The sequence below is a fragment of the Zalophus californianus genome, chromosome 7 (genome assembly GCF_009762305.2).
Source record: "Zalophus californianus isolate mZalCal1 chromosome 7, mZalCal1.pri.v2, whole genome shotgun sequence".
NCBI classification, from domain to species: domain Eukaryota; kingdom Metazoa; phylum Chordata; class Mammalia; order Carnivora; family Otariidae; genus Zalophus; species Zalophus californianus.
In genome coordinates, this window is record NC_045601.1 from 58824371 (window position 1) to 58842725 (window position 18355).

At 38.4% G+C, this 18355-nt stretch overlaps 2 protein-coding genes across 3 annotated transcripts in view; both read right to left on the minus strand.

Annotated features, from left to right (window-relative positions):
• GRIK2 (glutamate ionotropic receptor kainate type subunit 2) overlaps positions 1–18355 on the minus strand; it is a 676248-nt gene that overhangs the window by 456239 nt on the left and 201654 nt on the right.
• LOC113927130 (malate dehydrogenase, mitochondrial-like) lies at positions 787–1761 on the minus strand. Of its 2 annotated transcripts, XM_027602794.1 has the most exons (2): positions 1375–1761; positions 787–1248 (listed from the first exon to the last, which is right to left on the minus strand). In XM_027602794.1, exons 1-2 carry the CDS (start codon positions 1759–1761, stop codon positions 787–789), a joined length of 849 nt encoding a protein of 282 aa, XP_027458595.1. The 2 variants fall into 2 exon arrangements, with proteins under 2 accessions (XP_027458595.1, XP_027458594.1); XM_027602793.1 differs by having other exon boundaries at positions 787–1761.

Below are 18355 nucleotides of genomic sequence, written 5' to 3' on the forward strand. Positions count from 1 at the left end.
AAACCAGGAATTGTGTCTGATATGCTGACTAAAAGGAAGTTAATATATTAAAATACTTTGGAATATATTACATAAATGAATGCAACAGTAGAATGTTTTCAACAAGAAGTAGATTGAGAGCTGTGTAAGATCCTAGCATAAGAAAATAAAAGAGAATATAGGAGATACAAAGATATCTCTCTTACCCTTAAAGATAATCTTCTTTGATTAGGGCTTAAACCAAAGGGGTGTGATTCACTTAACATTCAAATAAGTGATGAATGCACATTATTGTTTACCCTTCACCTGGAAAGAAGTATGAAAACAATTGTTTTTTCTATGCTGATTCAAAACACTACTGATGTTGAATTTTATTCTAGAGTTATGCTAACACCAACATGGAAGAGGGCAGGAATAGTAGTGTTTAGAGTTGCTCGGCTCCAATCCTGACATTGAGACACAAGACTCTTCAAGTCATCTAACTAAATGGGCACAAAGTCTTCATTGTCAAAATGTAGGGATATATACTGTATTATCCGAAGTTATACTCCACCTCTAAAAAAATCTATTATTCATTGACTCTCCTCCTCTGAGAATCCATATCATTCAATTTTTTTTTTTTTTTTTGAAAATCAAAGCCTGCTTTTATTGATGTGCCCACAGACAGACTGGTGATTTGGAAGGGATGGCAACACTAACACGACACTCGTGGTTAATGCAACTCAAACACAGGGGGCAGGAGATGGCTTTACAGGGACAGGATGCCTTCATAAGTTAGGGAAACGGACTGCTCTCTGGCTGCCCCTCTCATTTCACGTTCCTCACGAACTCCTCTCCCTTCTTGATGGAGGCCTTCAGCTCAGGGATGGCTTCTGCTATCATCTTCTCTCCGAAAGAGGAGATCTTGCCGATGCCTAGATTCTTCTCAATGCCCTTTTTCCCCAGCAGTAACGGGGTGGAGAAATAGGCACAGTCGGCTTCTGGGAACTTAATGAAGGAACACTCCACAACTCCTTCCTTTCCATTCATCGCATCCACAAGGGAGAAGACAAACTGGGCTCCGGCGTACGCCATGGACAGGGTGGCCAAGGGTGCTCCAGCTTTGGCTTTCACCACCTCGGTGCCGGCCTCCTGGATCTGCCCAGTGATGGCTGTTAGCTGGTCCTGGGGAAGGTCCACCTGGGCAGTGCACTGCGAGATCAGGGGGATGAGGGTCTTCCCAGCATGGCCGCCAATGACAGGAACATTGACTCGAGCAGGATCCAAACCCTTCAGTACCCCAATGAAAGTGTTGGCTCTGACAATGTCCAGGGTCGTCACCCCGAAGATTTTACTGGGGTTGTAGATTTCGTGTTTCTTGAAAATTTCCGTCGTGATTGGGATGGTGGAGTTCACCGGACTGGAAATGATGATGGCCTCGGGGCAGTGCTGGGCGCAGGCAACAGACAGGGTGGCCACAATGCAGGCATTGGTGTTGAACAGGTCATCCCGGGTCATGCCTGGTTTTCTCGGGACTCCTGCTGGAATAACCACCACATTGCAGCCTTTCAGGCAATGTGCTCTGGTCTCGATGTGGCTCGGATCTGCGGCCACTCCGGGCGTATGAGCAATATTGTAGAGGGTCAGGCCGCTCACCAAGGGACTGTTCTTGAGGAGAAGTGCAAGGGGCTGCCCGATTCCTCCGGAAGCCCCTAGCACGGCTATTTTCGCACTGTTCTGGGCGGAGGTGCTGAAGCTGCGGCGGAGAGCCGCGCGGGTAGGGCGGGCGAGGGCGGAGGACATAGTTGGAGGCCGCAGGGAGCGGAACTGCAGGCAAAGGAGCTGGCAGCTGGCACGTGACACTCCATATCATTCAATTTTTTAAATGAGAAAAAGCATGAAACAATTTCTGCTTAAGAGGTATTGTCTGGTGTCTTAATCATTGTTAGAGGAATTGCAAAAAGAATCCTTATTCTGTTAAGTTATCACGAAAATCCTAAAAGCTACATTTTTACAACAAAAGTGAGGCTACACAATTATACCATAGCATACCTAAAAAAATAGTGAACTCACCATAAAAAATAAAAGTATGATGATCACTTTCCATAGTTGGAGAGAAAAACCAATGATCAAAATGAGGGCATGATGGGTTCTAGTTTTAGAGTAAAGAACTACAACTTGTTTTCTTTAGCCGGGAAGAACTAGTTTTACTTTAATGTTGACTATTGAATTCCTTGTGGTGAGCATATTTATCTCTGTTTAGTGAAACAATGGTAGGGTACTTTTTAAAATGTTTTCTTTTCTTCCTTTTTTTTTTTTTTTCTTTTAGAATGAGAATCCTTGAAGCAAGATAATACTAATAACTAACATTTAATGAGAACTTTCTACCATACTATACTTTTCTAGGTGCTTTACATTTATCAATTCATTGTGTTCCTGCAAAAACACGTAAGAAATGAAATCAGGACACAGAAAAGTTAAGTAAATTTCGTAGGGCCACACAGCTAATAAAAAGCAGAGGAGGGTGAGTAGCAGTGAGGGCTCAGTCCAGAGCTCACGCTTGAACACTGAACTTCGTTGCCCCAAGGATATGTTGAGACAAAGGAAAGACATACTGTTTTGCTGCAGAAGGAGTAAAGCAGGTAGGAGACAGGGACAAGTGAACTAGGAAGAAGAGTTGTAGAGGGGGTTTACAGTGACTGCGAAGTCCAGCAACAAGCCAGGTTGATGTCATACAAACAGGCGGAAAAAAGTGAAAATGTGGAGGAGGAAAAAAGAGCACTGTCCAAGTAACTTTTAAAACTAGAGAGGTTTAGTATTTACTTGAATTTAAAAGTTACTACATGTGTTCTAGCCATACAGCCACTCAGTAAATTCTGTCCTATTTCATGTCTTTGGGTGGATGGTATTTGGGGAAATCAAGGAGTAGAGACTTTGTTTCATATTTTGAGGGATGTGAAAACAGCTGCAAGCACTTACTGAGACTGAAGAATTCAGAGGAAACAATTACAGCCATAGGTGATTGGGTAAAATGCCAACTTCACCCCTGCCAAAGGATCCTCAAAGGACTGGGAAGGGTCAAGTGGCCCCAGTGACATCTTGGTTTTACTTCAATGCTCCATTGAAAAGCTTTTTAACAATTCATACTAAAAACAAAGAAAACCCTCGCTATGATATGGAAACCCTTCCTATAATGATTGCAAAGGGAACAGCATACCGGACACGCATGCATGGAAATCATGCAGGACCCAAACTCACTCTGAGACTGGAAGCTAACTTAGAATGCTTCCTGATGCTTCCAACAAAATAGATACCATTAACTCACAACTGTTTGAGAATTGAGGGTGCTTTAAATTAAATAATTCAATGAGGATGCAGGATCTACTTAGTGTCAGGGAATAGAGCACTATACGAAAAATCTTTGCTCATGTGGTTTACATTCCACATGAATGTGGCTTATATTCTGATTCAGTATTTACTACTGGCCGGCTTAAATGATAAATGATCCAACCATTGTCTTTTTTACATATACTGAAATCAACACTAAAGTGCAGATAGGGATTTGTTCAAACTTACATAAAGACATTTTTTTTAAAAAGTTATTCACTTTGGCTATACTATCTCAGGGATCACCTGCATTTTTATTAAACTAATGTCTCCTGGGATCTAGAACAGCCTTAATTATTGTTCCTATCTCCCCATGTAGTTAAAACATTGCCTCTATTCAAGGGTTTCTATGATTACTTTTATGGGAAGGTGGTAGAAGGTGAATCAGGTGTTATTAATTATCTCCCATCTTAACCTAGAATATTATCAAGTCCACCTCCCAAAGACACAGAATTCTAAATCACCTCACTCATTCCTAAAGAACCTGCTTTTGCTCTTCATTTTGACTGTATCTCTTGACCCTCCTCAATTCTTTCTGTCATCTCTTTAAGTGGAAAGGACAATACCAACCATACAGAGTTGAAATCACACAGAGTGACGTAAATGAGATGATCTAGCAATCCAGACCCTAGTAAACAAACAAACAAACAAACAAACCCAAAAAACAAAACTGATATTGCTTAGAACAAATTAGGCCTCTTAGGTAAAAAGGTGAGTTTCTAGAAGAAGGATGTTGGTAGAAATGAAAATAATGAAAAAGATAACTGAATATCTCTCTGTGACACACTGTTCATTTAGTTATTTTGCCTGGGAGTGGGAAAAAAGAAAAGGACACAGACAGAAAAATCAAAACCAGTTTAAAAGCGAGTTCTGTGTGGGTCAGTTAACCACTGACCTGAGAATCTCCCGGTGGCATGATGACCGAAAAGCCTTCTAGGAATGTGAATGTCTAAAAATCAGTGTAAAGTTTGAAGTTGTTTGCTATGTAATTCATGATGAGATGACTCTTGGAGATCCACATACCTTTAATAAAAGAAATGTAGTGTTCCATACAACATTTTTATATTTGTGGTTTGGAGTCGAGGTATGGGGAAATAAGCACAAGAAGTTGTAAATAATAGTTAGGCTAACCCTGGGGCAGAGGTAGAGAAAGGGATGCAAAACACAGAGGAAAATATCAGTAGAAACAAAAAATCAAAACCAGAAATGACCAAGAGAACATAAGGCCCAGAAAAATTGGGTCTGTGACAGGCTGATCTTACTCACATTCAAGAAGTTAGAGATTTTGGATGACTTCTGGTATGTGTATATATGTACATATAAATATTTACATATATACATATGCATATGTATATGTCTGTGTGTGTGTGTGTGTGTGTGTGTGTGTGTGTGTGTGTGTGTGTACATAATGCCTGTTCTTACATTTAGGAATGTCATAAAGCCACGCTAGTTTTGTTTATCTCTAACCAAATAGATTCTGGCGTCATCTGAATCAGGTGTCAGCAAACTAGTCCCTTAGGTCAAATCTGACCAGCCACCTAGTTTTGTAAATAAAGTTTTATTGGAACAAAATAAAACCCATTGGCTTATATATTGTCTAAAACTGTTTATGCACTACAAAGCAGAGTGAGATAATTGCAGCAGGGTTCATGGCACTCAAATTCTACAGTATTTACTCTCTGGCTCTTTACAGAAAAAGTTTGCTTACCTTTGACCTGGACCATCACTCTCCCAATCTCCTGACTTCCTGCCTTCTGTCTTTTCTCCATCTCCCACCTCTCCCTCTCTCCCTTCTCCCTCCCTCCTTTCCTTCCTTCCTTCTAGTTCTCTCTCTTTTTTTTTTAAGAACATTCATTTACTGAGCGCCTACTATTATTATTTTGTCATTATATTTAAAAACTACTTTTAGAGCAGTTTTAGGTTCACAGCAAATTTGAAAGAAAGGTACAGATATCTTCCATACCCCTCCTGTCCCCATACATGCACAGCTTCTCCCGTTATTAACATCCCTTACCAGAGTGGTACTTTTTTTAATAATTGATAAGCCTTCACTGACACACCAAAATCACTCAAACTCCATCATTTACATTAATATTCACTTTTGGTTGTACAAGAGTTTGGACAAATGTGTCGTGACATAAATCCATCATTACAATATCATACAGAATATTTTCACTCCTTCTAAAAATCCTGTGTTCCACCTATTTATTCTTCCCTGCCTCCTACCCCTAGCAACCAGTATATTTTTACTGTCATAGTTTTGCCCTTTCCAGAATGTCATATAATTGAAATGAAACTGTCTGTAGGCTTTTCAGATTGGCTTCTGTCGTTTAGTAAATAGATATTTGAGTTGCCTCCATGTCTTTTCATGGCTTGTTAGGTGATTTCTTTTTAACACTGACTAATATTCGATTGTCCAGATGTACCATGGTTTATTCATCTATTCACCTACTGAAGGGCATCTTGGTTGCTTCCAAGTTGTGACAATTATGAATAAAGCTGCTATAATGATCCACGTGCAAGTTTTTGTGTAGACATAAATTCTCAACCTCTTTGGGTAAATACCAGGGAGTGTGAATGCTGGATTACATACTAAGAGTATGTTGAGTTCTGTAAGAAACCATCAAACTGTCTTTCAAAGTGGCTGTACCTTTTGCATTTCCATCAGCAATGAATCTGAGTTTCCACTGTTCCACATTGTCACCAGCATTTATTTGGTGCTGTCAATGTTCTGGATTTTGGCCATTCTAATCAGTATGTTGTGATACTTCACTGTTGTTTTAATTTGCATTTCTCTGATGATATATTATGTGAAAGAACTTTTCATACTTGACAGCTGCATATTTTCTTTGGTGAGGTATCCATTAAAGTCTTTGACCCCTTTTTTAATCTAGTTGTTTTCTTATTGTTAAGTTTTAAGAGTTCTTTTTATATTTTGGAAACAGTCCTTTATCAGATGTGTCTTTTATAAATATTTTCTCTCAGTCTGTGGCTTATCTTCTCACTCTCTTGAGCTTCCTTTCTTTTTCCCTTTTGTTTTCATGTTTTTTTTTTAAGATTTTATTTATTTATTTGACAGAGAGAGACACAGCGAGAGAGGGAACACAAGCAGGGGGAGTGGGAGAGGGAGAAGCAGGCTTCCCGTGGAGCAGGGAGCCCGACGTGGGACTCGATCCCAGGACCCTGGGATCATGACCTGAGCCGAAGGCAGACGCTTAACAACTGAGCCACCCAGGCGCCCCTGTTTTCATGTTTTTGACTCCCCATCATGTTCTTTAAAGTAACCATTCCAAACTTTTCAGGATTTTGGAAAGTCTGAATATTCAACTTGAAGTTTCTCTGTATCTATACTTCCCTCCTTCTTTCACCTCTCTGTTCTTCAAGCTTAACCACCCAACTTTGCCCTGATTCAATAGCTCCCAGACTTCATTACCCTGCCCAAACTTATCCCCATGTGCTTGTCTACTAATGTTCTCTGTTCTCCCTTAAAATCAACATAAAAACATTCCTCCAATTCTTTTTTTTTAATTTTTTTATTGTTATGTTAATCACCATATATTACATAATTTGTTTTGGTGTACTGTTCCATGATTCATTGTTTGTTCATAACACCCAGTGCTCCATGCAGAATGTGCCCTCCTCAATACCCATCACCAGGCTAACCCATCCCCCCAGCCCCTCCCCTCTAGAACCCTCAGTTTGTTTTTCAGAGTCCATCATCTCTCCTGGTTCATCTCCCCCTCTGACTTACTCCCCTTCATTCTTCCTCTCCTGCTATCTTCTTCTTTTTCTTTTTTCTTAAAATATGTTGCGTTATTTGTTTCAGAAGTACAGATCTGTGATTCAACAGTCTTACAAAATTCACAGCGCTCACCGTAGCACATATCTTCCCCAATGTCCATCACCCAGCCACCCCATCCCTCCCACCCCCGACCACTCCAGCAACCCTCAGTTTGTTCCTGAGATTAAGAATTCCTCATATCAGTGAGGTCATATGATACATGTCTTTCTCTGATTGACTTATTTCACTCAGCATAACACCCTCCAGTTCCATCCACGTCGTTGCAAATGGCAAGATCTCATTCCTTTTGATGGCTGCATAATATTCCATTGTGTATATATACCACATCCTCCAATTCTTATTCCCCGTAATTCACCACCCTATCCACCTTTACCCATGTTTTTAAACTACAAATATTTCTTTAAACATTACCCATATGTCACTGCCTCTACTTTATTACCACCCACCCACACCATAAATTCCTTCAATCTGGCTTTGAATTTTACTTGGAAGTCACCAAGGACCAACTGATAATCAGTTTGCTGTTTTCTTCCTCCTTAAGATCTCTTTGGAATTGGATTTTGTCATATCTTTATTGAAACTCTTTTCTCATGTGGTTTCTGAAACTAAAAATTCCACTAGTACCCAAGTAAAATACATTACTAACTTTTCCTCAAACATAAGCTATACTTTACAATGTCAGGCCAATTTTTTTTTTTTTTTTTAGTTCTGCTTTCTTTGAAATAAACAAGTTTTTGTGTGATACAAGCTCTATCTACTTCAAGTTGTGATACAACAATCTGTCAAATACATGATAGTGGTATATAAGATCCAGGAGTACAAATGTCTTTTTTATTCTCTGTTGTGTCTCCAGTAACAATTACACATTAAATACTAGACAAAAATTGAATAAACATATTTAATACCTGAAAGAAAATTCAGAGATCATCTACTCAAGCCCCCTTCAACTTCCCCATTGTTAAAAAAAAAAATTACTGGGAAAACTGGAACATTAGAGTTCATTCCAGTATTTGTTTCTACATTTTAATGCTGCTTCTATTATATACTAAATTATTATGGAAAACTTTTCCTTTTCAAGGTATCTTTTTTTCTTTTTTAAATTTTATTTTTTTCTTTTCTTTAAGATTTTATTTATTCATTTGAGACACAGAGATACAGAGAGAGAGAGAGAGCATGAGCAGGGGGAGAGGCAGAGGGAGAGGGAGAAGCAGTCTTCCCACCGAGCCAGCAGCCCGATGTGGGGCTCGATCCCAGGACCCCAGGATCAGGACCCGAGCCGAAGGCAGACGCTTAACCATCTGAGCCACCCAGGCGCCCCTTTAAATTTTATTTTATTATGTTATGTTAATCACCATACATTACATCATTATTTTTTGAGTTAGTGTTCCATGATTCGTTGTTTGCGTATAATACCCAGTGCTCCACGCAGAACGTGCCCTCTTTAATACCCATCACCAGGCTAACCCATCCCCCCACCCCCTCCCCTCTAGAACCCTCAGTTTGTTGCTCAGAGTCCATCGTCTCTCATGGTTCGTCTCCCCCTCCGATGTCCCCCCCTTCATTTTTCCCTTCCTACTACCTTTCTTTTTTTAACATATAATGTATTATTTGTTTCAGAGGTACAGGTCTGTGATTCAACACAAGTAATGACATACTGAATTAAGAAAATCACCTACTGTGATTATCAAAAATTGTGAACTTAATGTGTTATCTAACACCCAACACCTCATCATTTTACTCTTCTATATATTTTTTTCCCCTGTGATTTTGTTCAGGTTATGTTAGTATATCCAAATATACATACATTTTTCACTGGGGGTATATTCATTTTAGAGAAATACTTATAACACATTCCATCAGAAAATTCTGTAACTTTTTTTTTTTTAAGATTTTTTATTTATTTATTTGACAGAGACAGACACAGCGAGAGAGGGAACACAAGCAGGGGGAGTGGGAGAGGGAGAAGCAGGCTTCCCACCGAGCAGGGAGCCTGATGCGGGGCTCGATCCCAGGACCCTGTGACCATGACCTGAGCCGAAGGCAGACGCTTAACAACTGAGCCACCCAGGCACCCCTGTAACGTTTTTCAATAGCATGAGACAAAGGTCCCCCAAATATGATATTACACCTACAGTAACATATGAAGCCGTCATTTATTCAAAAACTAAATCTTGCTCATTCAGAAGAAAAAAATGAAAAAGTCAACTTTAATATTACTTGGGGTCTCCTGTTGGCAGCATAATCTATAACACCTAATTTTATGAGATTGAGCTCAAATATAAGCTCCCACTCATCCCACTAAAATTTGTTGACTGCTTTTCGTTTTCAAGGCACTATTCTAGGTTCTGTAAGGATAGAAATAAACTCCGTAGCTTGAAGAAGTTATAATAAGGGAATAATAACATTATGCAACTGGGCTTTTGCTTTCATATCTAAAAATGATGATAAAAATTCCTGTCCTGCCCAGCTCCTTGTATGCTTTGGAGGACTCAGATGAGCAGTGAAAGCACTTTGTAAAATAGAAATAATTATACAACTCTGAATTATTATTTTTATGCTGACTACATGATAGCAAATTATCAAAGACCAAAATATATAAAGAAGTGAGGCCTGTGGTAGATACGAGGGGGAGGAATCGGCATGGAGCAGAGTTAGGGATATCTTTATAGAGGAGGTTGCTTGCTTCCACCATCACCCCTGCCACCTCACCTAGACTCTGGAAATTGTCTAGCAGGGCCCCACATTCCTCCAGGCTCTTCTTACTCTAATCCATTGCTAACACTCCCAAAAAGTTCTTACCAAGTTTTCCTGATCCTTTTGTCAACACCTTCAAACACTCATAGAATTTGGGAAGAAATAGTTTAAATTCCTTCTTTGGAAGCATTTCAGCCTTATTTCCCAATGCTCAGTTTTCCTTACTTTCCACACCAACTAAACTCCTGCAACAACTATTGCCTGTATCATTAATTTGGTAAGTTATTTTTATTTGTTCCAGCATAGATTTAACATGGCTCATTAGGCAATTAATCATGTAATATAATTCCTTGTGGCATCTGTTCTACTGTTGCATCAAACTATTACTTACATTTTCTTTTCATTTATACAGTTTCCTTTTTTATACTTTTTTTTTTTTTTTTTGGTGAGGGGGGGCGGTCTTCCATTTAGACACTAACTGCTGGTAAATACTGACACCATGTTTTAATCTTCCCTCCATACCACAACCCCAGGGTCATGGGTATGGTTTTGCTTTGATCTACAAATTTATTGATGGACAATTCTGCAAAGTTCAGTTCTTCCTACTAAAGCGAGGCGATAGAGTTCTTGTCTATGAAAAGCAAAATGTCTAAGATATTAGCAATTCTGTCCTGTGCCTCCTGGATCCCTCTTCAAGACTGAAGGATTAATTCCCTCAGTTGCTAGGAAGGTTGTCTGCTGGCCTTCCCAGGAGTAGTCCTGCTGAAGAGTCCCTCCCCCCAGTATCGTTCTCGTCTCTTCCTCAGGGCACAACACATGCAAGAACTCATCAGTGCCAGCAAACGAGGTCCCAGCGCCTCTCCCCAACCGGGGGTGTCTCTGAAGTTCACCTCAGCTTCACAGCACCCCGAGGGGTCAGCTGAGTCCTTCTTGTGACTCCAGTGCAGCCAAGTTTCTCTCTTTGCACAATCCCACTTCTCTCTTATTTTTTCTATAGAACTTACTACATGCGAATATACATTTGTGTTCTTCCCAAAGAATCCAACCTCTGGCCAAAAATATGAAATAAACACAAATGAACACAAAGCTCATCTCATGTTGCCTTTTTTGTTCACCAAGCAGGAACTCTTAGCTAAATTTAATGCTCAATTAAGGTAACTTATCATGTTGAGTTTACAGTCATTCCCATCCCCTTGCTTCACTGTTAATCCATTTCTTATATTTTAACAAGTATCTATTATATATCTTTCTTATCAAAATCAGTTGTTAAAATGTTTTTTAAAGTACATGAAAAAAAAAAATACTGGGCGCCTGGGTGTCTCAGTCGTTAGGCGTCTGCCTTCAGCTCAGGTGATGATCCCGAGGTCCTGGGATCGAGCCCCACATCGGGCTCCCTGCTCGGCGGGGAGCCTGCTTCTCCCTCTCCCACTCCCCCCGCTTGTGTTCCCTCTCTCACTGTCTCTTTCTCTCTCTGTCAAATTAATAAATAAAATCTTTAAAAAAAAAAGAAAAAAATAATATTCAGAGGAGAAAAAAATTCCCCATGAGTGAAATACAAAATTCCACAGAATTTCAAGAAAGGAATAGTTAATGTTTGGTTATAGTTATCAGGAAAATAACAAAACAAGAATCTTTAACTAATTTGAATATGAGATGGATCTTAAGATTGGAGCTGGCACCTAAAGGAGTAGCAGATGGTCTGCATGAGAAGGGGAGGGGTAGATAAGCCTAGAAAGATTGGTGGCCCCATAGCATAAGCTATACCACAAAGGATGACTAGCATTAGAAGAGTATAAAAGGAGAGAGAGAAGTACTAAGTTGTATTACAGAAAATCTAAGTTACAGAGGTGGCCTCTATGTAGACTTAAGTGGAAGAATTAAAAGGCATCTTAGCTGGAAATAAAGATCGGTCATTGCTTCTGAAATCAATGCCACATCCAAAAGTCAGACATAGAACTTGATAAGGAATTCTGAAAGTACAATTTTTTTAAAAAATGAAGGTCAGCAAAAATGTCATGTGAAGGCACCATTATTTTAACAGATGTCAGATCATCATCTTTGTTTCCTACAAAAGGATAATGCTTTATTTCTCTGCTTAGGAAAATTTCTGCTTTCCAATTAACTTCTGTAGTCCATTTATTAGTCAGGGTCCAGGGAGAGGACACAAACTACACTAATGATTTAAACAGGAAAATTTTTAGTAGAAAGGATTATTAACTCGTAAAAAGTAGTTAATGTCTAAAAGGGGTAAAACGATTCTTTAAAAACTGCAGGAATAGCAAATTCAGAGAGAAAGTTCATTCTCTAGGGCTAACAGGGAAAAGGGCCAAATTTGACATTCTCCCATCCCCTTCCCACAGAGCTGATATTCAAACTTTGTGGGGAAGGGTTTGACAGGAGCCCACTGGACGGCCAAAACCTTTTCCCAGGTATCCTGGCTCAGAGCTGGTTCAATGAAAGTCCCCCCTCTGGGGTGCCTTTGGGGTTCACTGGAGCACTGTGGCCTGGAGCTGGTGCAAAGGGAGCTACCTGCTATTGGCGTGGGCTGGGGTCAGTCCGCAACTGTTAGGGTGCTGCAGAAAGTCTCCAGGAGTTGAGTGGAGAAACTTCCGGAAGGGCCAGCACCACAGGGTTCTTACCTACCTACCCCCACAAGCTAAGAGGAAGAGTCACACCAGAACTAGAAAGAGAAGCCCTTTCCTCTGCTATAACTTACATTGCCCTCCAGTGTCCTCTGTTGACAAAACCTGACACTGAGTTCATCTGACAAAGGAGAAATGTCTCTAGGGTCCAGCTCCAGTATGTCAAAAGTGGGGAAAAGAAGGGTGGATTTAGACCTGAGAGGAAATAAACTGACAGCTGGTGCAGTCAGCCACAGAATTAACTTTGTTAAATGAGATAATAAGAAACAGAAGCGTACACGGAGGAAAAACGAACCAGAGCTTTTTCAAATACACATGTTTTAAAAAATGAAGAATGATGCCCAAATGCATCCTGAGTATGTTATAGAGACAGAAAAGCACATTTAGTTCTACCTACAATATAAACTTCAAAGCCAGGCAAAAATCAGTCCGCCTTTCTGAAGTACTTAAGAATATTAAAAAGTTATCATTATCCAGGTTATTATGAATATTCTCTCCAAGTATGTAAACAAATTGAGTTAGTAAATAAATAATTCAGTTACCCAAAATGCCTCAGACCAAATTTTCTGTCTCCAAACTACCTTTCTCCTGAGCTCCAGACACATTCAATCTATCATCTACTAAACATTACTATTTGGATGTCCAATCATTACTTCTAACACCAACATCTAAATCTGTTATATGCTGGTAAACTAGCACTCAAAAATAAAAAACCAAACCTGAATGTATCTTTTGCAAATTTCTGCAGTGCAAATACTCCCAACATGGGCTCTCTCAAGCTTCAGACAACTTCACAACCATTACAACTATTACCTGTTCAGTGTCGCGCTGAATCTCAGCCCTCCTCATCCCTCCAGTATCCAAGCCAGAAACCTTGGTTTCATCTATTTCTCTTCCCCCTTCACCACTCACACACTTTTCTAAATTATATCAATTATTCAGCTTTGTATCTCCAGTCTGTCACTGCCTTTGTTCCCACTGCCACCATCTTATATCATGCCATTTGTGTTTCATTAGCGTAACTGCTGTTCTTGCGTCAAGTCTGTCTCTCCCTCATATTGTTCACTGCAGACAAAATCATCTTTCCTTTTTTTTTAACTGAGATATAATTGACATAAAACACTGTATGAGTTTAAGACGTACAACTTTTGATATGATACATTTATATATTACAATATGATTACCACAATAGCCTTAGCCAACACCTCTATCATATTACATAATTATAATTTGTGTGTGTGTGTGTGTATGGTGGGAACACTAATGATCTGGTCTCTTAGCAACTTTGAGGTTTATAATAAGTATTGCTGACTACAATAACTATGCTGTGCATTAGATCTCCAGAACTCATCCGTGTTCTAGTGTTCTAGTTGTGTCATTATACCATTTAACATCTCCCCCATTCCCCTGCCCCCAGCCCCTGGTAACTACCATCCTACACTGTTTCTACGAGATCTACTTTTTTACATTTGACATATTAGTAACATCATACAGGATTTGTCCTTCTCTGTCTGGTTCATCTCACTTGGCATAATGCCTTCAAGGTCCATCTATGTTGTTGGACATGGCAGTGTTGATCTTCCAGTGCACGTAAGTCTCGCTGCTCCGCTTCTCTTAAAACACTTTTGCCACTTCTGGTATGAAATATGACGATTTTTTTTTGTGGCTCCTGATCTCTTTTCTAGCCTCATCTTGCATTACACCCTAATTCTTTACCCCCTGCACACCTCAGCCTGTCTCCTCTTCAGCCACCTTGAACTACTTATAGCTCCCAATGGGAGCTTTCCCTGGCTTTCAGGTATTGACATCCAGAGCTTTGTGTGCTTAAGATTGTATTTTTTGCTTTTAATTTATACTTTTTGTACCTTTTTTTCTTATCAATGACTTGATCAATCTTTAATTTCCTCATTGTTCTTCTATCAGCTTCAAAGTTGTATACATTAATATTCTGATTACTTTTATATTTTAAGTTGCTTTCATATTTATCCTAATGCAACAGATCGTTAATGAAATTTCTACCCTCCTCCCTCGCACAAAGACCTGAGAATGCTTGTGTATAGATCTTCCCCGACAATACTCCTGTATTTTATTTCCATCTTCATTTTATCTGCCCCAAAGTTATTTTTAGAGCTAATTATTAATATTTGCTATATGCCTACTAATTCTTTGCTCACCATTGTTCATAATGACTCGCATTTTTTCTACCTGGTTTCAATTTCTCCTTTGTTAAGTATATTCTTTAGTGGTTCAGAGAATGTCTGTGCATAGAAACCTCTGCTGTATCTGCTTTTCTGAAAATGTCCTCATTTTAACCTCAATTTTCATCAACAATTGAGCAATTCTAATTTAGGATTCTAGTCTGACAATTATCTCCTCTCAACACTTTGAAGATACCATTCTCTTGTTTTCTAGCCTCCAATATTGCTTTTAAAATCTATTGTTCTAGTAGTTATAATTCATTTGTTTATAATATTTATACATTGACTTTTATGTGCTCAAAACTCACTGTGGCTTTCAATCTGAGGGTTAATATATTTCATTAATTCTGGAAATTTCTCAATCTTTAGCTCCTTAAGTATTACTTCTTCCTCATTTTCTCAGCTCCTTCCGGAAATCCTATTTCAGATGAATAGGTGGGTAAATTCTGTCATTTCATTCTCCATATCTTTAATTTTTTCCCCATATTTTCTGTCTCTTCTTCACTTGTGCCACACTTGGGGAATTGCCCCCAGATCTTTTTTTCTTGGGCATGGGAAATTTAAAGAAAATTTTGATTATCTTTAAATTTGCCCTATAACCCTAATCTTATGTTTTTAAATTTTGATATCTATAATTTTAATTTCCAGAACACTTAGTTTTTTTTCCAATTTTGCTTGTTCATTTTTTCTGTTTTTTAAGGATATGTATGTAGGTAGGTAGATATGTATTTATTTGAGAGAGTGTACGCAAATGTGCTCACATGCACAAACTGGGGGACAGGTAGAGAGGGAGAGAGAGAATTTCAAGCAGACTCCCCACTGAGTGAGGAGCATGATGGGGCTCCATCTCACAACCTTGAAATCAAGAGTCGGATGTCAACAGATTGAGCCACCTAGGCGCCCCTTATCTTTTATTTTTTAATAAATTCTGTTTCCCTTTGAAGCTCTGTGTCTTAAATATATTAGTCCATTCAACAAATTCTAAAATTATCCTCAGCACAGTGGATACACAGTGAATATAACAGACAACAACGGGGCACCTGAGTGGCTCAGTTGGGTAAGCATCTGCCTTCAGCTCAGGTCGTGAACCCAGGATCCTGTGATCAAGCCCTTGTGTGTGTGTGGGGGGGGGGTCCCTGCTCAGCAGGGAGTCTGCTTCTTCATCTGCCCCCTCTCCCTGCTTGTGCCCCCCCAAAAAATAAATAAAATCTTTGGAAAAAAATATATAACAGACAACAAGATTCTTCTCATCATTAAGCTTATATTCATATGTTACAGTCTTTTTTCAGATTGTCTTATTAAATCAAGTTCTCAGGGATTCTGACTGTCCTATTTTTTGTGATTTCTAACTCTCAAGTTGGATGACTTTTGTTATGGAGTGGGGTGGGGGTAGGGCTCACCCTGACTGGGAATTGTTTTCCTCTATGGGACTCTGTGTACAGCTGGGTTGGAAGTATTCCTTCAGAGCAGTTTCGCATTTGCATTTTCTTCTGCCAGATGTCCAAAGGATTTCATTGTCCTAAGATCAATTTTTATGTTACAGTATCTACTTAGAGATCCCTGTACTATGAAAAGAGTGAAATTTGTATATCATACGCTACATGAGACAAGTTTTGAATTTTGATTTCTTATAGAAAAATGTTTTTTCTTCTTTCTTTCTTTCTTGCATTGTTTGGTTTTGTTTTGTTTCCCATTCAGAGCACTGGGCAGCATTATGCCTTTTACTTCTTTCTGTGACCTTGTAGGTAGAGATTTTAGTTCCTGATCCATGGAAGATTCAGCCTTTCCAGATTATAGCGTATAGCTTTATGAGGAGATCTCAGCTTCAAATTCATGCTCTGTTCTGACCTATTGTCTCCTATTCTTGAGTGGGAATTAAAGCCCAAGTGCCTAGCTGCAAGGGCCTAGCTTCAGGACTAATGTCCCAAACCCCACCCCAAAACCCTGCACTGCATTATTACAGCAACTAACATTGCTAGTGCTTTGGTTTTAAGTGCCTTCTTCCCTCTCCGCCTTAATTTTATTCTTTAATTAAAAAAAAGACTTATTTTTTGTTTAAAAGTTATTTATCAGTTTTTGTTTGTGGAGGCAAAAGTTTATGTTAGTTTGGTCCACAACATGACTGGATCTGGTCATTTATACTCTCTGCCTGAGAACCCAATTCACTAGTTCTTAACATCAAACACCACTCATAAGTATTCTCACTGCAAATGGAATGTACTATATAATATTTACCTCATTATATTGTATTTGTCTCTTAATTGTATTGTATCTCCTTTAGAGTATAAATTGGTTGAGATTAGGGTGTGTAATTTACTCATCATTATATGCTAGCAGTATCTGGGACACTGTAGGCACTATTTATTGAATGATTAAATGATTGAATAAATAAATACATGAAGTCATTTTATGATAATAGACCAGCAGACTCACATTCTTACACATTCAACATACATACACACATATTCACATACATCTGTAAATACATATATACAATTTTTACATTTTAAAATTAATTTTATAAAAAATTGTTTGGAGTTAAATACATTGTCCCAGAATCAACAAGTTATTTTGAAAAATGCAATAGTAATTATTGGGCAAATTTCTGAGATTCAAAGATTTTAGTAATTTATTAATGTTAATTACTTTTGAAAAAGCTCAAATTTTTAGATTATAATTATGACTGAGGGTTTTCAGCACATTACTATAAAGTTGTTCAATTATTCACATAGCTGAGAAGCAAGTGTGGAGGATTCCTCTACTTTACTTTTCAAATGAAAAAAAAGATCCTTACTCAGAGCTCAGGAAAATGAAAATGTCGGTTTACTGATAATAATCCTCCTTCCTGTAGTAAGAACCCCATTTTTTGGAATTTCAGCATGTAACTAAATGCCATGTCCCATAATCTTGCATTTTTGCAACTTCTCCCATATGTGTGCATGTGTTTATAAATAATTATTGCATTCGATGGTTGTGAATGTCTTGCTATATGATCCATTATGTCAGTTCTTTCTGTCTTCTAGGTAACATTACTATAACATTAGATGATTATGTTGATAATTTTTTCTGCTATTTTCTTTTAAAATACAAAAAACTTAAGCAACAGTGCAGTGTAGAAGCGGCCAGCAGTAACTTTGATGCTGATTCACTTGCCAAAGACAAATCAATCCTCTCTTTGACTTTGTTTTTCCAGATTTTGTTTAAGCAGTTTCCCTGTATCTAGGTTTCTTATGGCATTTTTAAAATGTTAGTTTTGCTATCATCTCCTAATGCTAAGAAAATATTTCCTGATGTAGAGCAAAGCAGCAGAATTCAGTAGTACCCTTATGAAAAAAATTAGTTCTGTGAAATTACATTAAACTAGACCATTTTTACTTAACAACTTGGAGAAGTATGTGTTGCCTTACAAAACAAAACCTTCCTCCAAGGAAAAGAAATAAATTCTATGAATGCAGAAAATAGTTTGAATTATGTTTGACTAGATGAGGAAAACAACTAAGAGGAGAAATTTCAATTTATTTTAATATTGCGTTTAAGTGACCTGCTTTGCATCACTAGGTCCAGGAAAGCAAAAGCAAGTATTACAAATGAAGTAGAATTAAAATATCTCTCTACCTTATAAATACAAATTTATGTCAAAATATTACAATATTTTAAATTTTTTCTTTAAGAGA